The sequence below is a fragment of the Leptonychotes weddellii genome, chromosome 1 (assembly GCF_054177405.1).
Source record: "Leptonychotes weddellii isolate Sample4059 chromosome 1, ASM5417740v2, whole genome shotgun sequence".
Taxonomy (NCBI): Eukaryota; Metazoa; Chordata; class Mammalia; order Carnivora; family Phocidae; genus Leptonychotes; species Leptonychotes weddellii.
Window position 1 is genome coordinate 123,865,983 of NC_138369.1, and position 24,371 is coordinate 123,890,353.

Below are 24,371 nucleotides of genomic sequence, written 5' to 3' on the forward strand. Positions count from 1 at the left end.
AAGGAAACAACTAGACATATTCCTTCTCATGAAAGAATAAAATATGCCAAATGGATTAAACCTGAGTCTGAAAAATACCATCTTGCTGCCGTTTTGCAGGATATATAGAGAACAGAGGAATGTATTGCTCTACACCATGAGTTTGCAGTCAGCAAAATCCAGACTGGAAAACTCTATAGGCCAAATGTCCTGGATTATTCAACAGATAAATTGCAAGAAAAAGAAAGGCATGATGTGGGAATATGTAGGTTAAGAGAAACATGTAAGACACATTTAACAATGCATGAGACTATGGTGTCTAAGGATGTATTTGTGGGTGGTAAGATTACAAATGAAAATAAGAAATTGATTTTACCATGAAAGTGTAGATAGTGGCTACTTTGTTGGGGGGAGCTAGTAAAAGAGCTGTGATTAACATGGGGCGTGTGGAAGGCCTTCAGGGGTGACTAGTAACATTCTATTCTGGACCTGAGCAGTGCTTATGAAGGTATTTGTTTTATAATGACACGTGAACTCATACATACATTTGAGTGTTTTTTCTATATGTTTTATGCTATAATAAAATGATTAAGAGATAGGGAGGGAAGGAGGGGAGAAAGAAAATGAGAGAGAGATAGACTGGTTTAAGATATATAACAACTAGTTGCAATGTATAGACCTTAGATTGTATTTTATTCAGACAAACTATAAAACAAGTTATGAGAAAATCAGGGAACTCTGAACACAGAAAATTGATAATACAATGAGTTATTACTTTTTAAATTGTGATAATAATACTATAGTTATGCTTGCAGAAGACAAGGATCTTGTCATTTGGAGATTACACATAGAAATCTTTTCAAGATAAATTGTATAATGTCTGTGATTTGCTTCATAATAATCTTGGGGTGCAGTGAATGGGTGTAGATGAAATAAGACATAGCCTGAATTTATACTTTAGGCTAGGTACAGGTGATCATTGTATATTCTGTAATTGTGGTGTTCCATAGTAGACAGCATAAAAAATGATTAAAAGAATAATATTAACAATTTTACATCAGTAAGTGTAATGCATTTTCCAATTAAAAAATGTATTCTTCTACTTATCTGCAATTGAGTTCTCTCATGTCTAACCCTGTTCACTTTTTCTATACTTGACTACTTCAGACTACTTGGTCTGAAAAAAATTAATTTTATTTCCTTATATATTCTATTTTTTTTCCTTTTTCTTGATGCATTACCTACCTGGAATCTCCCCTTTTCTTTCTTTATACAGTTCAAATTCTACCACCTTCATGAAATGTTCTCTCTTCTCTCCAGCTAGAAATATTTTTGCCCTAATATAATCCCACAGCTACTTATTTATGCCTATCTCCATGTCGCTTTTCACTTCCTTTATTGTTTTACTGTCATCCATGTATACATTCAACAGCTGTTGAAGATCAGTTGTATTCAGTCAGTGCAGTATGTCAGGGGTTTGGGGGAACACAGTGATGAATGAGATATATGTCCTACCCTACATAGTTCCAAAAAGATCCCACAGTTTAATTCAGACAAGTTTATAAATAAGAATTCTTATTCTTATCAAAAGGTAGAATTCTAAGTTCCACAAGAGTGCCAAAGAGAATTAATTGTTGGTTCTAAGAAGCGGGAGAAATGTACACGCATGTACCCTATGAGACTGACTATTTCTTGAGGACAGAGTTACAGCATACCCATCTCTATATCCTCAAAGATTTCCAGATTTTTGGTTTTCCTGGTTGGATGAATGTTGGTGCTATTAACCAAGATATGAAATAGCAGAGAAGGAGCAGGTTTGGGAGCAAGTAATGGGTTTCGATAATGTCATATGGAGTTAGAGATGTCTGTGAGATATCTAGGTAGCAGTGACCTGTAGGTTCTGGCTACATGTATATGAGTCTGGAGCTTAGAAAAAAAATCAAAACTGGAGATCAGAGAATTGGATGCATGTATATGATAGTTGAACCCCTTAAGAAGAAGACAAAATACAAAATAAAATGATAAAGGAAAAGGCCAAAGTCAAAATCTGGAGAGAATGTTCATGGGCTGAATGGAGGCAAGAAGCAAAGAAAGAAGATCAAGACAAAAAGTCATAGCAGTGAAACCACTGGGATAGCAGATACCCAACAATGTTCAGGTGACTAAAAGGACAACCAGTAACCAGACGTCCTTTCTATTCTATGGTTCTGAAAAGGTTGCTCTTGATGTGTGCTATGCTGCTTTTTATTTCTCCGTATTTGAGTAATTGACTGACCCCTTTAATCCTGAGAGTTCTGCAATCTTGGGAACAAAATCAGGGTTCTTGGCAGGGGAATTTCTCCCATCACTGTATAGCAATGCTGACATTGCTTTCTATTTCCTACCCTCTGCAGTCAGCCCCTGCATCTGCCTGGATAGCTTGGCTCTCCTACAGTAGTTCTCTTTCCATTGTTATCAGCTGAATTCCCTACCTTGACATTGGAGAAATAGTTTCTTTTAGTAGTAACTGCGAGAGTTAAGACACATTAATCAGTTCCAGCAAATCTGTTTTCCTGTTGGCTGAAGGTGAAAACTGATGAATTGAAAGAAGGGAAAGGAAACTAATATTTCTTGCATTTTCCTAGTAAAATACCTTGTACTGGGTACTTTATACGTCATATGTAATACTCACCACATCCTTCAGGGTTGATATCATATAGGAACCAGAGGCTGAGAGGTGAACAGCAATAGCTGACATCTACTGAGCACAGTAATTCTTCCAAATATTTTGATTATTTTAATTTTCTCAACTTGAAGTAGGGTCTATCATTTTCTCCATTTTATCATTAAGAAAACCCAAGTACAGAGTGGTTGAGAGATTTTGCCTGGGTCCCAGAGCTGGGAGCCAAAATTTAACCCTATACAATCTATGTCAAGAGCCCATAGTTTTACATTATTTTATATAATTTACTGGAAATAATCCAGCCAGTCATGGGAGAATGTGGGATTTCAAGCCACTTTTGTTGGGTTCCAAAGCTTATACTCTTCAGAAATGACACAGAGAGGGTGCTCCAGTCTTAATTTCTGGAGCGAGAAGCACTCTGAAGGGTTGAGCCATCTTTGCACACAGATTAGGTTGCAAGGGAGACCGTGGGCCATAAGGAAACCTGTGGATAGATCACCCGGGGAAGTCAGAAGGGTCTCCGAAACCTGGGATTGGTTGGAACAGAAAATCAGAAGTTTCTCTTTCAGAATTGCAGGGGAAATGGGGCAGGCTCGAATTCTTCTTCTCTGAATGTCTTCTCTCCTGCTCTCTTCTGTATGGCAGAGTGTTCTTCAGTCTGGGCCCAGAATTCATAGTTCTCTAATTCAACAATCCTGTGAGTTAAATTGATGTTCAGTAAATGTTTGTCAAATGAGCCAGGTTTTGTTACTAGCATTAAAAGCGAACCATGGTTCGAAAGTGATTTACTGAATTTCAAGTAGCCAGCTTATAAAAGAACTTCTGGAACACAACACGTTTATAAATTGGAGGCTGCCTGTTTATTCACATAGGGACTTCTGAATGCATAGGCATAAAGACATAGGTAAGTGTGATCCCGTTGTTGTTGTTACTATTATTATTGGATTTTCTTAAAGACTGAAGCTTTAGAATATCGTGAGCCATCCTAACTTTCATACTCCTGGATCATTCCTTGTTCTCATTGTTATAACCAGGTATTTGAATATTTTTCTCCAGAGGTATTTGTAAAAACAAAGGCAATTTTCCCCTTCTTACTGAGGATCAGAGGAACCACTTTGGTGGATGTTTTGGATATTACCTTTATAGCAGCTGCTGAAATGCTCTCAGCTGCTATCCAGCAGGATAGATATCATTCTGGATCTCAGTTTGCAAAAAAGCTGGTTTTCCTTGTACTCAGTGTGATCATTAAAATTGGAATATTACCTCCACCTCTAATTTTCAGTGTGAAGTTAATCAGAATTGGCCAGATACTGTTTTTAAATCTCTCAGGAAATTGAAAACCTTTGCTTTTTCTGACAGAGTGCCATCAGAAAAACATTTCTGAAAGAATGCCAGGCGTGACCTTCTTGTTGGCATGGCACGTATTGTTAAGTTGGTCCAAGGTCTATGTAATAGACTTTATTTTAAGGTGCTTGTTTCAGTCTGATCTGACATCTTAGTTTGGTTATCTCTTTCCTTTCTCTATAGTCCCTATGTAGTGATTTTAAACCTTTGGTATAAGGAAAGTATGTATCATATTTTCTTTCCAAGCCATACACACTGAATTCTATATATGAGTGTATTCACACAGCATTTTATATATAGTTAGTTTCAGGGCTTCTGAAGAGTTAAGGTACATCCTTTAAATTTAAACCCCATTCAAGTGTCTGTAAAGCCTTGAGGCTAACTTAGCCTGAATGAATCACCCATTCTGTGTTTTTTTTTTTAAGATTTTATTTATTTATTTGACAGAAAGAGACAGTGAGAGAGGGAACACAAGCAGAGGGAGTGGGAGAGAGAGAAGCAGGCTTCCTGCTGAGCAGGGAGCCTCATGCGGGGCTAGATCCCAGGACCCTAGGATCATGACCTGAGCCGAAGGCAGACATTATCGACTGAGCCACTCAGGTGCCCCACCCACTCTGTATTTTGATAGCACTTACATTATACCTCATCTTTGTTACTGTAATGATTGCATTTCTCTCTTCTGTACTGGGTAGTGACCTCTCTCTTTCTAACCCTTGAATAACAAGCACACAGCACAAAACAGAGCCAATATACTTTGTATTTAGGAATTGATTCAATAATTGAATGAATTGGACTGGACTGGAAAATTCCATGAGAATAAGGGCCATTTCTGTTTTTACTGTCTGCTGTATGCCCAGCTCCTAACACAGTTCCTGTCACATGGGAGGGATTTTGTAAGTATTTGTTGTGTAAACATTGGATGACGTAGTTCTGAAGTTCATTGGAAGTGACTGGTTGATAGAACTCTTACGAGACTTTGTGAACAAGTATGATGCATTTCATAGCAACTTAACCTTAGATGCAAAAATGTCAATAGATATTCATAACTATTCTAATGTTATATCTCAAACTCTTTGTATCCTCACTCAGTTTCCCTACCCATCCTACAACTCCCCCATCCCAGGTATTACAATCCTTGTATTCATCTTCTTGTTATCATGTGCGTGCCGCTTGAACTTTCAACTCCACGTCTTGTGTCTTTCCTTCTCTCATTCATATTTCTGACCTACAACACAAATGTACTGAGCATTTCCATGTGCCAAGTATTGGGCAAGTTGCTGCCCATGCGGATAACAGTACTCATCCACCCCCCACTTGCCCCTGGGAGTAAGTTTTCTAGAGGAAGAAATAAGCATGAAAAGAGATCACCATAATAAAGTTGGTTAAGGACTAACACAGAGGGCAAAATACTATAAGAGCATAGGGATTTTTTAAAAATTTTATTTATTTATTTATTTATTTACTTACTTACTTACTTATCAGAGAGAGTGCACAAGCAGAGGGAGCTGCAGGCAGAGGGAGAAGCAGCTCCCCACTGAGCAAGGAGCCTGATGAGGAACTCGATCCCAGGCCCCTGGGTTCATGACCTAAGCTGAAGGCAGATGCTTAAGCAACTGAGCCACCCAGGCACCCTGTGTAGGGGATTTTTTTTTTCACATTTTTCCCCGTGCCTAGAGTGTCACTCTCCCACGTCTCCCCTCCCACATCACTGGTAATGTTCTACTTGCCCTTTAACAATAGGGCCCACATCTTCCTTCTCCAGGAAGTTTTTCTAAATGTTTTCTGTTTAATCTTTTCCCCCACTCCCCCACCCCAACATGCTTCTCATAGGATTTGCTGGAATTCTCCACTAGACTGCATACCTCTAGGTCAGGAACTATACCATTTCCATTCTTGTGCCCTCATACAGTTCTTTAAACATTGTATGTTTATTGAATGGAAACATCTGTCCTTTTTTAGTCACGACATCCCCCCACTCACACCCCACACTTCAGCACATGATTTATTTCCTCTCAAAGATCTCCAAGTCATTTCTTGCGCTGTTCTTTACCTCTATATTGCGGTAGGTTGCCATGGCTACCGCTACATATTAGAAACATTGTTCTGTTGAACTTCTCTCTTTTGAATTCAAAATGAGGAACTGATTGGTCAACTAAGTGGATGACTCGTTTTCTAGTCAGACAAGGGTTCATAGTGAAAATCAACTTACCATTAACCATTTCTTGTATTTAGACACATTTTTTTTTTTTTGTTCTTTGGATATCTAGATTTTTGTTTGTACCTTTTTTTTTTTTTCCTGATTCCAAAGAAATGATTTTGAAATCTGCAGTATTTATTTTTAGGAATACTTTATTGTGCTTAAAAACATACTGTGTGTCTCAGCTGCATGTGCCAAAGGGTCTACAGATGCAACTGCTTATAAGAATTAGAGTTCATCACACATGATAGGCTAAAGTTAATGATTATTTATAGTTCACCAATGCCCTGAAGCTACCCCTATCATGCACGTGCACACTTAGAACGTAAAATATTTCTTTCATGTCCTTTTCCAACATGCTCTAGGTCTAATACCTTTGAAATGGCTTTTTATTTCTCTTCTTGTTACTTCTTTTGGTTAAAACCAGTTAATTTAAATTTTTTGAATGGTCAGCTTTTTCTGAATAGTAGATTAGACCCAAAACTTTCCCGTTGATTTTTGTGGAATATTCCTTAATTTGAAATATTTTTCTAGACAAAACGGCTCCAAGAAAAACTTGTCCCTGGCCTACATTTTTGTCCTTTATGGAATGAAGAAAAGATCTCTCAAGAAAGCATACTTACTTAAACCATTGACTCCTGGGCCCACTGAATACCCTAAAGCATATCCAGCCCAAATTTCAAGTTCATGCTCATGGGTTTGGTTAAGATGAAGAAAAAGAGAGAGCTAGCAAGAGATCAACACACACCTATTTTGTGCCATTTTCCTTGCTGTTTAGATGTGTCTGATTCTATTTCTCTGTTCATGATAAGTCCGTAAGAGTTGACCCTTCGTTTTAGTCAGTGCCGTATTCTCAGAACCTCGAACAGCGGCTGGCACGGGGTTTATGATTAACACTCAAGGGTGAATGAACTAATGAGTGAATGGATGAAAAGGCTTTGAGTTAGAAGTGTTTCTTCATATTTGTAGCACTTATTGTGAATCCTAAAACCAATGTGTTTAAATAGTTTTTACAGAAATGATACTTGATAAGTCAAAAAAATAAGTTTCTTTTAGTACATTCTTAAGAAGCGCTGTTGACAAGTGCAGTACTAGTTATTCACTTCTTATCTGGAACAGTGTGCTTTTCCAGTTTATCACGAATTGTGGGACCCCGCCTCATATAAGCGATAGAGCTATAGCACATTGTTAGCACTGGGACCGGCCCGCATCTGGCATATGTGCAGGACCACAGGATGGGGTAGGGAGACAGCGTCAGGTGGAATTAAAAGCAGAGGGCTCAAAACAGGTAGATCTAGATTTAAATTTTAGCTCCAACACTACCCAGCTCTATGACACTGGCAATCACTTAACCATTCTAGGCCTTTATATTCTTGTCTATAAAATGGGCATAAAAGCATGCCAGACTTGCTGACTTAGGAATAAGGGTTGGAGGGGATAATGGAGTACATGTAAATACATGTGTCTGTGCAATTTTTCCAGCCCAACCAACTCCCAAGGAGAGCTGTTCATTCTTAGTTAAGAAGCTAGTGAAAAACCTTTGTTCATCTGTCTGGAAAACTGAGTTTTAGCTTTGCTCTGGGTTGTCGAGAGTCCCTCTTTGTCTGTCTCATTATTTTTTTCCACCTGTAAAACTAAAGCATATTTAGTCTGATCTGTCTACTTCATGGGAATTTAAGAACAGCTAAGCGAACAAATGAGAGAAGAAAATAGCTTTGAACTGTTTAAAAGAAAGGTGCCACAAAAAATCAAATAGAGCTCTATAGATAGTCCAAACTCAATTTAAACTAAATCTGACATAAATTCATTATAGAATACAGGTCTCTGTGGCCTTATACTTCGTGATAACCTAAGAGGATTGAAATATTTTGCTGATGTGACAAGTGTCTAGAAACACTGCTTATCAAAACAGGATAAATTGCATTCAGAAAATAACTGAGCATATAACAGCTTCCTCTTGATGATCATCTCCATGCATCAAGTGTAGTGATATTCTTAAAAGACATATTTCCTATGACAAAGAATGGCAAAATATGCCACTCAGTGTAACTGTCATATTTCAAAACACATGCTCCAGGAATTGAAGTAAGAAAACCTTACGTATTCAAGAATCCAAGTTAAATATGTAAATACAGTAAATCTAAAGTACAAGCCAATAATAACCTCCTCGAATTTTCAAGATCTAAAGGACCCTGGACATAACCCAGTCCGTTTTTGTCACAGATTAATTATTGATTTTTTTAAAGAAAAACAAAAGTTTTTTCTAAAAGTAAATGTTCCACATATAATTTTGTCACAGTTGATGTATTTTTTTTCTTTGAGAGAAAAAAATAAAATAATAATATAAGCCCATTAATGGGGCTCAGAGAGCCAGAACAGGATTCCAGTTATGTTGAATGAGGTATTTCAATCTCAAAAGTTTACAAATCAGCAGAAGTATATAAAAATATAATTTGGTGTAGAAATAAATGTAATTCCTGGTAAGACTCATAAAATATCTTTTAGTTTTAGATTCTGAAGTCTGTACTATTTGATTGTAAAAAAAAAAATGGGATAAGTAGAAGGAAAACCCAAAAAAGTTTGGCAGTGACGGATAGAGTGATTCAACAGAGCCATCAAGAACGCTGAAACGAGGGGGCCCTAGGTGGCTTAGTCGGTTAAGCATCTGCCTTTGGCTCTGGTCATGATCCTAGGGTCCTGGGATTGAGCCCCACGTCCGGCTCCCTGCTCAGCGGGGAGCCTGCTTCTGCCCCTGCCCCTCCACCTGTCTGTGCTCTCTCTTTCTCTCTCTCTCTCTCAAATAAATAAATAAAATCTTAAAAAAAAGAGAAAAAAAAAGAAAAAAACAATGCTGAAACCGGACACCTAATGTGAGACCTCAATGGTCAGAATGGCTGGCTTCCCGAATTAATATAATCACTGAATAAATGTGGAAAAATGAAAAATAAGCGTTTCTTAAATAGCAGCATGTGAATTTCCTTAAGTTGCGTTAGTTGTTTTTCAAAACTTTAACCTTGTTTAACTATTAACATGGGATTTCCAAAATTCAAATACGGGATCCTGAGGCAGGAAGCTTGTGATTTTGAATCCATGTCTCAGTTCAGAAGTCCTATTTTCCTTTTGCAGAAAGTATAATGAAACTTGCATTCATTCTCTGCAGAAACATCATCAAATACTTGACCAAAATAGTTTGTAAAAAATGCAGCCAGCATAGATATTTATATGTTCTGTGCGAAATTAGATGTGTGTGTGTATATGCATTTGTATATTTTCTGTGCATGTATCTAGATACTGAACGTCTTTTCTTTTACTTCTAGGGCTGTCAGAAAATAGAGGATTTTAATAATGTGATACCTGACGGCCTGAAATTGAGTTTTCTCATAGCCTTGGTTTCAAACAATGGAGATTATACATGTGTTGTTACATATCAAGAAAATGGGCGTACCTTCCATCTCACTAGGACTCTGAGTGTAAAGGTGGTAGGTAAGCATGATTTTTAAGTGCACACAACAAAAATGCAGTAACTCTGGTTTGGCTCTTCATAGTTTATTACAAACAAGCGTGTCCATTCTGTGAGAAAAGAGGTTTATCTTTTTTGTTCACTGCACTGTCCCTAGAGCCTCAGCAATTCCACATACAGAGTAGGGGTTCAATAACTATTGGTCTACTGAATGAATTAATATGTGAATGAATGAGGGCAGTTTGGGGAGTGAAAAGAGTGCCAGAGGAATCTGTGTTCACCTTGTACCCTTACCATTTATTAGCAATATGACTTTGATCAGGGTCTGGGTCTCCTTAGCTGTACTCTGGAACTAAGAGTACCTAACATTCAGTATAGCTGAGAACATTAGAAATAATATACATATTATGCTAGCCCAGTTCAAGGCAAACAGCGGAAACTCAATGAATTAAGTAGTTAAAATTATTATCACAAAAATGTTGTATTTGAATTCAATCAGCTCTGTCTTTCTGTGGACTGGAACAGGGGTAGCTGAAGCTATTTGCCAGTGGTGTTCAACCTTTGCTTTGCACTGGTTGAGAGAATGGGGGGTGAGATATTCAGAAAGTGGAAAGAACAATGTCCAGGCAGAGTCAAAAGACTCCTATCAAACCCAGAAATTGAGAGAACCAATGTCACCATTTAGGGGAGAGCCCTAAATACCACTGTGCCCATGATACTAAAAAGGAGAGCATATCAGAGTGAAAATTTTTCACACCCCATCTTTTCATAAATGGAAACATCAAGACCCAATAGCACAAAGTAACCTGTTTAGAGATGCTCTGTGAGTTAGTGTAAGAAGTGATTCCAAATCTCAGGTTTCTGATTCTTGGTGCAGAGCTTTCTCTACTAGCCTGACACCAGGTTCAGCGTAATTTTTAAGGGCTCTAACATAATAGTGCAAATAAAATTCAAATTGAAAAATTTTGTAATCCCCTCTCCTCTTCCTCTGCCTACTTTTGGAATAATGCTGGTCTGGGAAGTCATTTAGAAGAAAAATCAGACTAAATTTAGAACTTAGCAGGAATGGGCTTTAAAAGCCAAATGAATAATCTAACCTTAAATCCATCTTGGCAGTTGTTTCTGATACAGATACTTAAATGTATCCCTTTTTGGGAAGTTGAGAACAGGCATGCTTGTTCACCTTGATTTATAGATAAAGAAGTTGATAGATACTGATGTGGGCTAGGGTTCTCACCCAACTTTCAAGCAACACAAGTTTGTTTTTAAAGCTGTGAAGTACTGAGCACTTATTATATACCAATAGGATGCTTTAATATGCATTACTTAATTAAATATGCATGACTTAATTTAATCCTTCTAATGAACCTGTGCCGTGAGTTTAATTATCCTCATTTTAGAGGTGAGGAAAATTAGCTTCTCAAAGATTAAGCAAAAACCTAGAGTCATATGGTTAGTATTTGACCAAGTAAGGATAAGAGCCCTGGTTGTTAAATCTTTGAAGCTTCTACTCTTAAGCACTACACTATAAAACCCCTTCAGGGTATTTTTATTTCAATTTAGAAATATAGAATATTATAAAGAGCAGCAGTCCTATGAATGAGCAGTCAACTGTCACAGGCATTGGGTAGACTGATGTGCTGGCCTCACAACTGTGGTTTTAAATTTTCCATTTACTTAGTATTCATTTAATATTTACTTCTTTAACCAGGTCCCATACTAGACACCCTGGGCATGTTCTGGAGAAATATGTAGAAAAGAAACAATTGAGGAAGACATGAAAGCAATTTATTTTATAGTATGAGAAGGGTATTTCTTGTAAGCGTTGGGAAGCAAAAACACTGGTTAAATCTCCTATCCTGAAACATGGAGGCTACTTAGTATGTTATGTTTGTCTCTTTGCTTGTTTGAAATGAATGAAGTGTTGTAAATGACTCTACATTGAGCTGTGGGCCCTCACAGGAAGAATTGACAAACCGTGCCAGGAAGTTGGGCAAAACTTCACAAAAGAGCAGCTCTTGGAAATGGGTTATGAGAGATGAGGGCTACATGATTTAACATCATCTCTCTTTTGTTTCTTCCTCTCTAAAACAGGCTCTCCAAAAGACGCATTGCCTCCTCAGATCTATTCACCCAATGATCTTGTGGTCTACGAGAAAGAACCGGGTAATTATAGCTGTGCCTCTTAATTTCAGTTAGAGTCTCTTAATGACAAGGAATAAAATGTCATTTAAGTTAATGCATGCAAATAGAGGGCTTTTGTAAGGAAACACAGGAATTGAAACTGACATCAAGGCAGCTCTGGAGATTAGCTCCTCCTCTGTCGTAGATCTCTCAGGCATCTCTGGGATTCTCAGCTTCTCTCTCCACAGCTGCTCCCTTCCTCCCCTGCAGTGGCTCCCCTCTCCTGATTAGTGATTTCTGTCTGATGTACACATTAGCTTGCACACAGCTTGGGTTTGCCAAGACTGTGATATGATCACAAGACATCCTTTAAGCTTCTGCTCCACTGTGGAGGGTCAGGGGTTGGAGCTCGGAGGTGAGACCGTGAATTTAATGGGTTGACAACTGGTAGAACTAGTACACCCTAATCAGAACTCTGTGGGATGTTTCCTATGGCTGTCTGGGTCTCCTTTTAAAAAGGTTTTTTTAGTTTTCATAATTTTCCATTCTGGACAAAAATCATTTGCAACTGACCGAATAAGGCATTGTGTGCTATTCTTCTGGCTCAAAGCCTCCCACAGTTAAACTGAAAACCATAGAAAATCTTAACAATTTTCTATATTGTATCCTTTACAATAAACTCACTCCAAACCCAATGAAAGGTGTAAAAGAACATATTTTTATAATGTACTAAAGATAACAGAGGTCGTGATCAAATGTAGGTAGAGCACAATGATGCCCTCCTGAAACTAAGGTAAGGTTTCAAATAGCGAGCTGCCTGTAAAAAAAAAAACAAAGAACACACAAAGGGGTCTGCCAACCCCAAATGGACCAAATTTCCTAGAATTCATAGTGGCTTTGTATAGTAATATGAACATTATTCCTGCTATTGAGGTAAACCCTTACTAATGACCTAGTGTGTTTCATCTACCTATCATATGGTTACAGAATCTATGTTCATGTTACCTTCCTGCATATTAATATAGAAACTGAAAGGGACAACATAAGAATCATGCATGAGAAGAGGGGATGAGGTAGGACCACACAGTGAGACAAACTTGCTTTCAAATTTGGATGACAATATAATTTGTCATCTCAACCTGCACACCTTTTGAGAGTGAAAGCAGTTGATATCAATAACTAAGAAAGCAAGCGTAGAACAGAGTTGTCCTGGGCAAACTGGAATGAAAGTCAGTCTGGGTCAAATTCTGGTTTGCCACTTATTAACAATTTCATCTAAGAGGGGCACCTGGGTGGCTCAGTCATTAAGCATCTGCCTTCGGCTCAGGTCATGATCCCAAGGGTCCTGGGATTGAGCCCCACATCAGGCTCCCTGCTCAGCAGGAAGCCTGTTTCTCCCTCTCCTCCTGCCCCTGCTTGTGTTCCCTCTCTCGCTGTGTCTCTGTCTGTCAAATAAATAAATAAAATCTTTAAAAAAAAAAAAAAACCCATGTCATCTAGGAATGGCATTTAACATCCTTAAGCATTAGTTCTCACATCTATAAAACATGAATTTTAAAAAATACCCCATAGGGGGCGCCTGGGTGGCTCAGTTGGTTAAGTGACTGCCTTCGGCTCAGGTCATGATCCTGGAGTCCCGGGATCGAGTCCCGCATCGGGCCCCCTGCTCGGCGGGGGGTCTGCTTCTCCCTCTGACCCTCCTCCCTCTCATGCTCTCTGTCTCTCATTCTCTCTCTCTCAAATAAATAAATAAAATCTTAAAAAAAAAAATACCCCATAGTATTTTGTTAAAATTAAATAAGGTCCCTTGTAAGTATAAATATTTAGCACAGTGAATTATATAAAGTTCTTAGTGAGGGTGCAGCTGCCCTTCCTGTTATTATCATTTTCTGCCTGGAGATCCCCCTGACCTCATGTTCCATCTCAGGAAGAAAACATAGATTTGTTCATCATAAATAGTAGTATTTATAAACATATAAATGTTTGCATTATATATATATGTATATATGTAAATTGTCTTTAAACTTACTGACTGCACCCTGATAACCTGAGCATTTCAAGATCTGGCCTGCCCCTCAGTGTTGGCACTGCCCCATCTTTTCTGCACCAAGCATCGAAGGTCTGGAGACTCTCTCCTTAGTCACTGTTCGTGAGGGAAGTAACAAAGGATAAGAGTAGTCCATGGAAGTTTAGGGCTAAAAAGGTTGTTGTCAGAGCCTCTTTAAACAAATACTGCCATGGTACAGGATTTATGGATTGTATAAAAAGATGGTCATTCTGGAAATTTTGTATAAAACTGCCGTACTTCTTTTCTTGGTTTGTTTATTTTGCAATGAAGTATGGTACGTTACTATGGTAGGACACTTGAAAATTACTCAGAAGTATTTAAGTACACTTTTATAGCTTCTGATTAGTCACAGAGTGAAACCAGTGTAGCCATTGAAGGTTACAAACTGATGGGTTAACTTGTTTTTTTTAGGAGAGGAGCTACTCATCCCCTGTACAGTCTATTTCACTTTCCTGAAGGATGCTCGCAATGAGGTTTGGTGGACCATTGACGGAAAAAAGCCAGACGACACCAATATCGATGTAACTGTTAATGAAAGGTACCATTGGCTCAGCCAAGGGGTGATTGACGTTTGTCCCTCAACTGAATAGCCTCTGGCTTATACTAATCATTGAAAGTAAAAACTCTGATGTTGGCCCATCATTACCAAAAATCTGCAAGATTTTCAAGTCTTTAGTGGCTGCATCCCGAAGCAGGATTACTAGACATTCAATTCAAGACCCAGATATCTTCTAATAATCACACATTCATGACTCCCACTTGAAAGTAGATGGGGTGCATAGCCCACATGAATGAAGGGCCACAATACAGGGCTCTGAATACATGAAAGCTGGTCAGTGTGGCCCTGTTCTTTTCTTTCTCAAGTCTGTATTTATGCCTCAGATAAATTGTATTAGTTTCTTGTCTTGCATTAAACACGTATTTCCTATCTTCCTCCTCATTCTTAACTCACATAGCATGCATGTTACATTTATAATTGATAATTATTTTTTTAAATATTGGCTAAATACATTCACATTCTTTAAATTTTATTTTTAAAGTGGATGAGGTGGTAATATAGCCCACTCTTAAAATAACAATCTGGGTCATTTTATTTCTAAATAAATATAAATTTTTGAAGGGGATTGGATTGACAAGGAGGAAAATATAGGTCTTTGAAGACAAAAGATCCTTCCGTAAGTGAAGTACACAACTGCAAGACAACAGTTGGTTCACAGCGACAATAAATAAAAATTAGCAGCTGACCAACTACATGACAAAGTAGTTCTAAGGCCGTGAGCCTTAACATGATATGCAAATACATCTTTGGCTACTTGAACTTAAAGATGTGTTGTTCCTAATAGTAAACTCACACTTTGCACAGAAGTTATAAAATTTCTGCTTTACATCAAGTGCTATGCAAGATACTTTGTCCCTAACTGAGTAGATTTTATCAGAGTAGGAGTGATAGAGCAGAAATTTCAATATATTGTGATAAATGCAGTGACAAGAATATTGGATATTATCGGAAGGTTTAGTTGAGGATTCCAGTCAGTTTTAGGGGATTAGGCAGTGCTTCTCAGATGGTACAGTACCTAAATAAAGATTTGAAGGATAAGTAGAAATAAACTAGGTAAAGAAATAGAGAAAATGTTCCTGGTTAAAGGAACGTCATGTGCAGTGGCTGGAATTTAGAGAAGCAGCGCATATTTAAAGGTACAGAAGGAGTCTCCTGAAATTGGAGCAGTTTTTGCAGAAGGAATTGATTAAAGATGTGGCTGGAGGCACAAAGGGAGACTTATTAATCACTTAAGGAATTCTGAACATTGTGGTTCCTATCCTCATAATAATAACTAATGAATGATAATGAAGATCATGCTGTCTGTCCTCACTGCTATGGCAACACAACTCAGTGTCCAGAGTGGAGCAGTGCAGCTCAGTTTAGGCTAAACCCGTCACAACCCTTGACCAAGTTCTCATGACTGACGGTCAGCCTCATTGGAAGGAGAACCTGGATGTCGGCTATAGGAGAGAGATTTTGTTTTCCCTTTGGAGCAAGTAGTTCCAAGGGATTTTAAATCTTGGTCTTAGACCCAAAGCACTTGATCACTGACATGCTGAGATTACGATGAATTTATTTTCATAAAGCTTACTTGCTTTGAGAAGTCTCTTCTTTTTATGTTAGGATTTAACCCATGGAGTTTCAGCCTTTTTACTGAAATATTCTACCTGTGTTCAAAATCCAAGCTTTGGGAATCCCCTAGCTATATGAGCATGAACTATTGCTGAGGATGATAATAATTGCCTATATGAATATTTATTAAGAATTGTTCTAATACTTACACATTGACATACTCAATCCTCAGAGTTCTTGGGTAAGTCAATACATGTAATGCACTGTGTAGGCATTGCTACTTACCTCTCTTTCAAAGGAGGAACTCAAGACTTGGAAAGATTAGTTACTGTGCCCAAAGTATCTAGCCAGTAAATGGCAAAGCTTGGATCAAAACCCAGATGGATCTGGCCTCAGAAGCTTCTCTCTACACTGATACAGAATACTATCTCAGAAGTTTGAGGGAAGGAGACATTTTGCCCTGAAGAGAGATCTGCCGTACGTTGCCAGCAATGGGATTTGATCTGGATACTGGGATTGTGTGTGGTATAGAAGGTAAAGAATGGCAATGGAATCTAGAAGCTACCCTCCCTTTGTAACCATTGGATCTCAGGCAACACAGCTCATGGACGTTGTGGCTGCCCTCACCTCGGGGCCCTGTGGTTGTCTCCTTATCTGATTCACACATAGCACATGGCCCTGCGGTCTCATTCACGCTTTGGTTTTCTTCCCCCTATTTCTAGTGTAAGTTTGACTGCAACTGAAGATGAAACAAGAACTCACATTTTGAACATCAAAAAAGTTACTGCTGAGGATCTCAAGCGCAACTATGTCTGTCACGCTAGAAACGCCAAAGGGGAGGTTGACAAAGCAGCCAAGGTGAAACAGAAAGGTAATGGATGCACTCAGCAGATGCGTCTGTGAACTCCAAATGTAACAATGTGGTGAATAAGGAAAATGAGAAGACAGTGCTCCAGCACCTAGCACCTCTGGCACATAGTAATGAATCAAAGGTGAATTGAAAAAATCTTGAGGGAAAGTTTCCATCTATGTGAAGACACTCGAAATGTTGTTTCTCATACTTTTAGCAACTTAGTGCACATATGTGGCCAAAAAATCCATTTGATTATGAAAATGAGGCATAATTTTATATCAGTACAGTCATGAAAAATGAAAAATAAAGAAAATATTTAAAGCTACCAAAGACATAGAGACTCTATAGTGCTAGAGTCACATATAATTGTTGGCTTGTAAAGACCTTTTTAGAAATCATTGATGGCAGAGTTCAAGGGCCATAAAAATGACCATACCATATGACTTAATACTTTTGGAATTTTTCCTGAACAAATAACAGAAAGAGAATTATGTACCCATTGCTATTCTTAGAAGCATTATCTATAATAATGAAACATTATAAATAGCAACCATCTAATTATATTCAAGTAGTTAAGTAAAATATAAAATATTTTTTCTCAAAAATATAATTTTAAAATGATCATTATAAATACTATGTATCAGTATTCAAACAGATTTAGAACATACCACTAGCCACAATTGCTAAAATGAAAATTATTTAAACTATGACTTAAGGATTTCTATGTTGATATTACTAATTTTTTCTACAATAAATAAAAGTGATAAAGCTCTCTTGTGTGAGCTGTTGCTACTGAAACAGACAATGTCTAAAATTATCTTTGGGTCTCTCACCTAACACAGAACCCCAGACAATTAATCCCTTCAAGAATGTGTTTCAGTGACCTAGAGAAAGATAATGATGATTTATCACACATGCAGTCACGTCATTCAGAATCATCATGGATCCTTCTGTCAGATAGAGCCTATAATATTTATACCAAAAGTAAAAAAAGAAAAAAGAAAAAGAAATTAATTCATAGCTATTACATTTTGCAGTGGGATTCAAACCTTTTTTTTTTTTTTTTAAAGCTGATGCAAAAACAGCCTTCACTGTAACATTTCATTATAATTTAGAAAGTAAAAAGCAAAGTCCTCAAGTCTATATGCCACTTAAGAAGTCTTAGGGGATTGGTTCTGGATAGTTCATTGCTTCTGCCCCTCAGAAGCCAGTGTAAAGCAACGAGACTCAACCAAATAATATAAGACAGTTTCCCAAAGTTAGTTCCTAAGAATACTACTAGGACTCTTTATAGTACTGCAGTTCGTTATATGTACTCTAGACTCAGACGGCCTGTGGTGCATCCTAACTCTGTGATCTTGAAAAAATCACTTAACCTCTCAGAGCTTCAATTTCTTTATGTAAGTAGGCAAATGATACCACTGCCACATAAGGTTGTTTTAAGGTACTCAGCACAACTACTGGCCTATACAGATATATATTAAGTGCTCAACAAATATTAAGTCTACTTATTACTTCCACAAAATTTTCACAGGTGTTATTTGACAAAGACTTTTACAGTAAATAAAGTATCATTAAAGGCTAGGTTAAACAAAATCAATCAAGTTATTTTAGTCAAGGGCCCCTTAGAGTCTTTACATTATTAACACTTGGTGTGAATACCTGAGGGGAATTGGAACATAGGGGGCAGGGGTTTTTTTTGTTTTTTTTTTTTCAAATATATTTGATTCCAGAAGTATGGAGCATTTTGTGGGACTCGTTTTTTGAAGCATGTGTTTTGGGAAACAATTATGGAGGATGACATAAATTAATTACTTATTGTCAGGTAGGATTGAACAATCAATTAAAATCATGTTTAGTCTAGGAGTGATGCAGAAGTTTGCCTGCCAGAGCTATGTGAGTAGCTCCCTTTCACACAAGGCCATGCTCTGAATGGTTGAGTATGAATGGCATCAGGAACGTGAAATGACAGGTGCATCCACTGACTGGATGATCTGTGCTGAAATTACGTTAGTATTACATAGAATCCAGCCTGGGCTGTGTACATCTTGTGGTACCAGAGGTGTTGAGGGTTTATAACGTGGCTTCTATTCTGGGCCAGGTAATGCTGGGATTCAGAGGGGATATCTGTATTCACATTCATACGTCATATATAGTGAGTCCTTCTCTGGATTCATTGACAAAGCATTCTATGTCTTTCATCAAAAAGATGACAGGAAGAGCTCAAAATAAGAATTCACTGGGATAGGTCTTTGGACAGTGCAATTTCATCTAGTCAGTTAAAGCAAAGTATCAAAGGAGAGGCAGCTGATGTAAATGTGTTAAACATGGAGTTGTTTTATAATAGGAGAGAGGTGGGGACTAATGCAAGGTGTGTTGAACTTTATGAGAAACTGCCAAACCTATTTTCGAAGAGGTTGTACCATTTTATACTTCCATTAGCAATGTATATAAATTCCAGGTGCTCTACATCCTTACCAACTTTTGGAGTTGTCAGATTTTTCAATTTTAGCCATCCTAGTAAGTGGGTACTGGTATCACACTATAGTTTTTTTAATTTGCATTTTCAGATACTAGTGATGTTGAGTACTTTTTTATGGACTTACTGACCATTAATTAATAGTTCTTCCTTTGTGAAGTAGCCATTAAAATCTTTAGCACATTTTGTTCTTGGATTGTTTGTTAATGATATATATATATCAGATATATGACTTTGTGGATATTTTCACTATTGTGCATTCATTTTACTTTTGATGAGCAGAATTTTAAAACATTTGATGAAGTCCATTTTATCACTTTCTTCTATTATGGTTAGTACTTTCTAAATCCTGTGTTAACAATCTTTGATTTTTGAAAATCTTAGCTTTTTCTTTTATACTTTAGCCTATGATTCATTTCAAAATTGTTTTTATACTGTGAGGTATGGATTAAGTTTTAGTGTCTTGTTTTATTTTGTTTTACATATAGAAATCAGTTCTAGCCTCATATTGAAAAATCTCTCCCTTTTTTACTGAATTGTTTTGACAACTTAGCCTAAAATAATTAACTCTGTGAGTGTGGGTCTATGTCTCCATTCCCTATTCTGTTCTATCAATGTGTTCGTCTCTCTTTAGTCAAATACTACTTTGTCTTGACTAATAGCTTTAAAGTAAGTCATGAAGTCAGAAACTATTGTCTTCCTCCTTTTTTCTCTTCAAAGATTAATCTGACTATTCTGAAAACCATATTATTCTTTCATACAGGTTTTAGTATCGGCTTGTAAATTTCTACATAAGAGTGTGCTGGGATTAGATTGGGATCATATTAAATTTATAAGCTGATTTGGGGAGAATTGAAATCATAATGATATTGAATTTTCCAATCCATGAACATGATATATCTCTCAATTTATTTAGTTCTCATTGATTTTTCTGAGCTTTTTTTTTTTAGTTTATGTAAACAGGTCTTGCACATGTTAAATTTAGCCCTAAGTATTTTGTTTCTGTTGCTATTATAATGGTATTTTTAAAATTCCACTTTTCAATTGCTCATTGATCAAAAATAGAAATGAATTAGTTGAGTTTTATGTTTTGATCTTGGTCTTTTGACTTTTCCAAATTCACTGCTTAAATGGGGTTTCTGCTTGTTTTGTTTGTTAGGTTCCTTAGCATTTTCTATACACTTGATTGTGTCACCCATATATAAACATACTTTTCCTCCTTCCTTTCCAAACATTACACCTTTGATTTCTTTTTTCTGCCTCTTTCACTCTCTTGGATCTCCCAGTACCATGATCAGTAGAAATCAAAGCAGCCATCCTTGCATTGTTCCCTATCTTAGAGGATATGCATTCAGTTTTTATATATTAAATATGATGTTAATTATAGGTTTTTTTGTAGCTGACTTTTATCTATGTGAGGGATTAATTTATTTTTGGTTTGCTGAGAGAATTATAATTCCCATGTGTGTGTGTGTGTTTGTGTGTGTATATATATATATATATATATATAAAAATTATGAGTATATATATATATACATATATATGTATAAATGATGAGTGTCTGTTGAAATTTATCAAATTCTTGGTGTAGTTTTATTTTACTATATCTTACTTAGGGTTCTTTAAACTTCTTGGTTCCATGAGTTTATTATATTTTTCATTTACTTTGAAAAAAACTTCAGTCATTATTTCTTCAGATATGTTTTGCTCATTCATTCATTCATTCTTTCCTTTTCTTCTAGTAGTCCCATTGAATTTAATATAGATCACTCAGGGTTGTTCCACAGGCCACTGAAGTTCTCATTTTTATTTCATCCTTTCTTTGTTCCTGTGTTTCAATTTGGGTAGTTTCTAATTTCCACTAATCATTTCTTTATTGATGTTTAATCTGCAGCAATTTTAATTTCAGAATTGTATTTTTCAGTTTTTGGATTTCCATTTCTCCATAAAAATATCCCTACTGATATTTTCTATTTGCTGTTAATGATGTTCATCGTCTTTTTTTTTAATTCAACAGGAATATTTATAATACTCATTTTAAAGTGCTTATCTGCTAATTCCATCATCTTTGTCAATTCTGATTTGGGTTTTTTTAAAGATTTATTTATTTATTTGAGAGAGAGAGAGAGTATGCAAACAGGGGGAGGGGCAAAGGAAGAGGGAGAGAGAATCTCAAGCTGACTCCCAGCAGAGTGCAGAGCCCGAGGTGGGGCTTGATCTTAGGACCCTGAGATCATGACCTGAGTCAAAGCCAAGAGTCAGACGCTTAGCTGATAGAGCCATCCAGGTGCCCCTCTGATTCTGTTTTTATTGGCTGATTTTTCTTCGGATTATGGGTCTTTTTTTTTTTTCTTTTTCTTGTTTTTTTTTTTTAAACATATGCTGGACATTATGTATGTTGCATTATTGAGTGTCTGATTTTTGAAAGCGAGTATTGTTTTATTCTCATAGGGAGTTAATTTACTGGCTTAACAGCTTGCTTTTTTGAAGTGTTCTGCTTACCTTTGCTAGAGTACATCTAAAAAACAGCCTTTTCTCCAAGGCCAGACTGGACATATCTAGACTATCTGGGGTCTCTACCTAACACACGGGGAGCTACCCAAAGTGTCTTTACTCTGGTCTTAACTCAAGTGTCCCCCAGCCCTACATGTGCACCTAGAGTTGTTCAGTTCCCAGTCTCCTGGAAGCTGTTCCTTCCCTGGTAGTTTCTTTCACTAGCCCCTGTTCTTTGCCTGATCTTGTCAAGCGTCATCCGACCTATGCAGAGCTTTATATTTTTCCAAAGACTTGAGGTCACCCCTTGCAGACTTATAGAGTGCTTCTTCCACACAGTGTTCTTCCCTCTTTACCCAGGCCTGTAAATTCAACCCAACTCAGTAGTTCTGAACTGTGTTTCCTGTGTCCTTAGCTGACCGTGATGACTATACTTGTGGTTTTTCCTGTTCTCTGTCATGGTCTGAAAGTGCCTTCAGGCAAGAAGCCAGTGTGATGGTGGGGCTCAACTGTTTGGTGTCCTTTCTCACCCAGATTGCACACAGACCAACTACCAGTGGGTCCACCTTAGGAAAACTGTCATTGTAAATACTATGGTGAGAAAGCCACTCCAGTATCCATTCCTTCTCTAAGGTCAGAGGCTGATGGGCAAAATGCACACATTTTAAAACACTATGATAGTCAAACAAAGCAGGTCTGTGGGTTAATTCAGTGACAGCTCTCTGGTTTACTGTCACCTAAATAAAACATTCTAATTGTCATTCAGAGAAGTGGTCGCTACATGATTCCCCAAATTATCAAGAAGTCTCAGCAATTTGGGGCGCCTGGGTGGCTCAGTTGGTTAAGCGACTGCCTTCGGCTCAGGTCATGATCCTGGAGTCCCGGGATCGAGTCCCGCATCGGGCTCCCTGCTCGGCAGGGAGTCTGCTTCTCCCTCTGACCCTCCTCCCTCTCATGCTCTCTGTCTCTCATTCTCTCTGTCTCAAATAAATAAATAAAAATAAAATCTTTAAAAAAAAAAGAAGTCTCAGCAATTTAATGAAGAACAGGCACAGGTTCTGTGGCAGGAGATACTTGGAAGTCCAGTGTCAAGCAGCTGGTGTTGGGCTCAGAGCCCCTGTGGATAGCAAGGCTCCAACTAATGAAAAGGAAGAAAATAAGTTAGGTTCCCAAGAAGAAACAAGATTGTAGACCAGTAACTTGAAACAGGGAAAAAGACTGGAGCTAAAGTCCTGGATTGGTTTAACTCAGGGTGGTTAGCTGGAAATGGGGACCTTGGAGCCCGTTATTACTGTCGAACTGGAAAAGGAGTGGAGGGGATTCTGATTCAGGGAATAACAGCCCAGCAAGTGGCTAAAATTAGCTATATCCTAAATCAATTATAAGTGAGATCAAAGAGTGAAGCTGTTTAGGAGTGCAATTTGGTCAAATTGCATCACCCCTTCCTGATTGGAAACCCTTTGGTCTGGGATTGCATCAGAATAAAATCTTTATGCCAAAACAACGGACGTTCCAGCTGGGGCAGACAGAAAATGTGGGCTGAGGGTCATCCTTTCCCTGCAAGCCAGCAAAGCTTTATAGGAAAGCTTTTTAGAACATTTTCTGCATGTGATTCAAGCCATTTAGAAATTCAGGCTTGTGGATTACTTATCTTAAGAGTTCAATTAGTGAAATAGTATTAGACCCTCTTGATGTCATCAAGATGGCCCCCACAAAATACAATCTGTAAACATGACCCATGTCATTAAATGACCCAAAACCAAAGTAAAAATCCACACTAAAAATAAAATAGGCAGTAGTAAAATGAATGTGGCAGAGGGAAATTTATGAGGGTAATTGATCTCTTGATCATTAGGCAAGATATCTATTGATATTTTTTCTTAAATCCATTTCAGGTAAGTGCATCCACTGACCTCTTTTTTTTTCTTCCCTATTACAAAATGTCCAGCCAGAAGGACCCAAAATAACTGAGCAAATAATGAAGATGACAGTGGGAATTACCCCAGTGTACTGTTAACATAACATGTGCTCAGAAATACCAAGAACACAGCAATTTTCATGCCAGCCACCCAAATTGATCTTAGTAAATTCTCAGCAATTGCACTGACATAGCTTTTGACATTCAATGATGGAGTTTTGTTATTTTAAACACCATTATTCATGGAACGAGCACGAGAATACCTGGTAATAATTCTGCACTGTGGAGTTCCGGGCTATCTCTGAGATAGGATTAGCATTCCGAGTTTAGGATAATGAACTTGAAACTCTAAGATCTGCCCTTTAATTAGAGAACTTCAGGCTTAGCTCCAGACTGCTTACCATTTTCACCTTAGGAGAGATACCTGTTTCAAAAGGGATTTTTCCAAAAAAAGAAGAAGAAGAAGGTAGCGGGAGGGGAGTAATGAAGCGGGGGAAATCGGAGGGGTGGACGAACCATGAGAGACGATGGACTCTGAAAAACAAACTGAGGGTTCTAGAGGGGAGGGGGGTGGGAGGATGGGTTGGCCTGGTGGTGGGTATTGAGGAGGGCACGTTCTGCATGGAGCACTGGGTGTTGTGCATGAACAATGAATCATGGAACACTTCATCTAGAACTAAT

At 37.7% G+C, this 24,371-nt stretch overlaps 1 protein-coding gene across 1 annotated transcript in view; it reads left to right on the plus strand.

The window, feature by feature from the left end:
• IL1RAP (interleukin 1 receptor accessory protein) overlaps nucleotides 1-24,371 on the plus strand; it is a 121,058-nt gene that overhangs the window by 87,038 nt on the left and 9,649 nt on the right. The window contains exons 5-8 of the mRNA XM_081814056.1: nucleotides 9,500-9,665; nucleotides 11,737-11,808; nucleotides 14,246-14,372; nucleotides 16,670-16,818. Coding sequence (XP_081670182.1) covers nucleotides 9,500-9,665; nucleotides 11,737-11,808; nucleotides 14,246-14,372; nucleotides 16,670-16,818 — 514 coding nt within the window. The remainder of the gene's footprint in view (nucleotides 1-9,499; nucleotides 9,666-11,736; nucleotides 11,809-14,245; nucleotides 14,373-16,669; nucleotides 16,819-24,371) is intronic.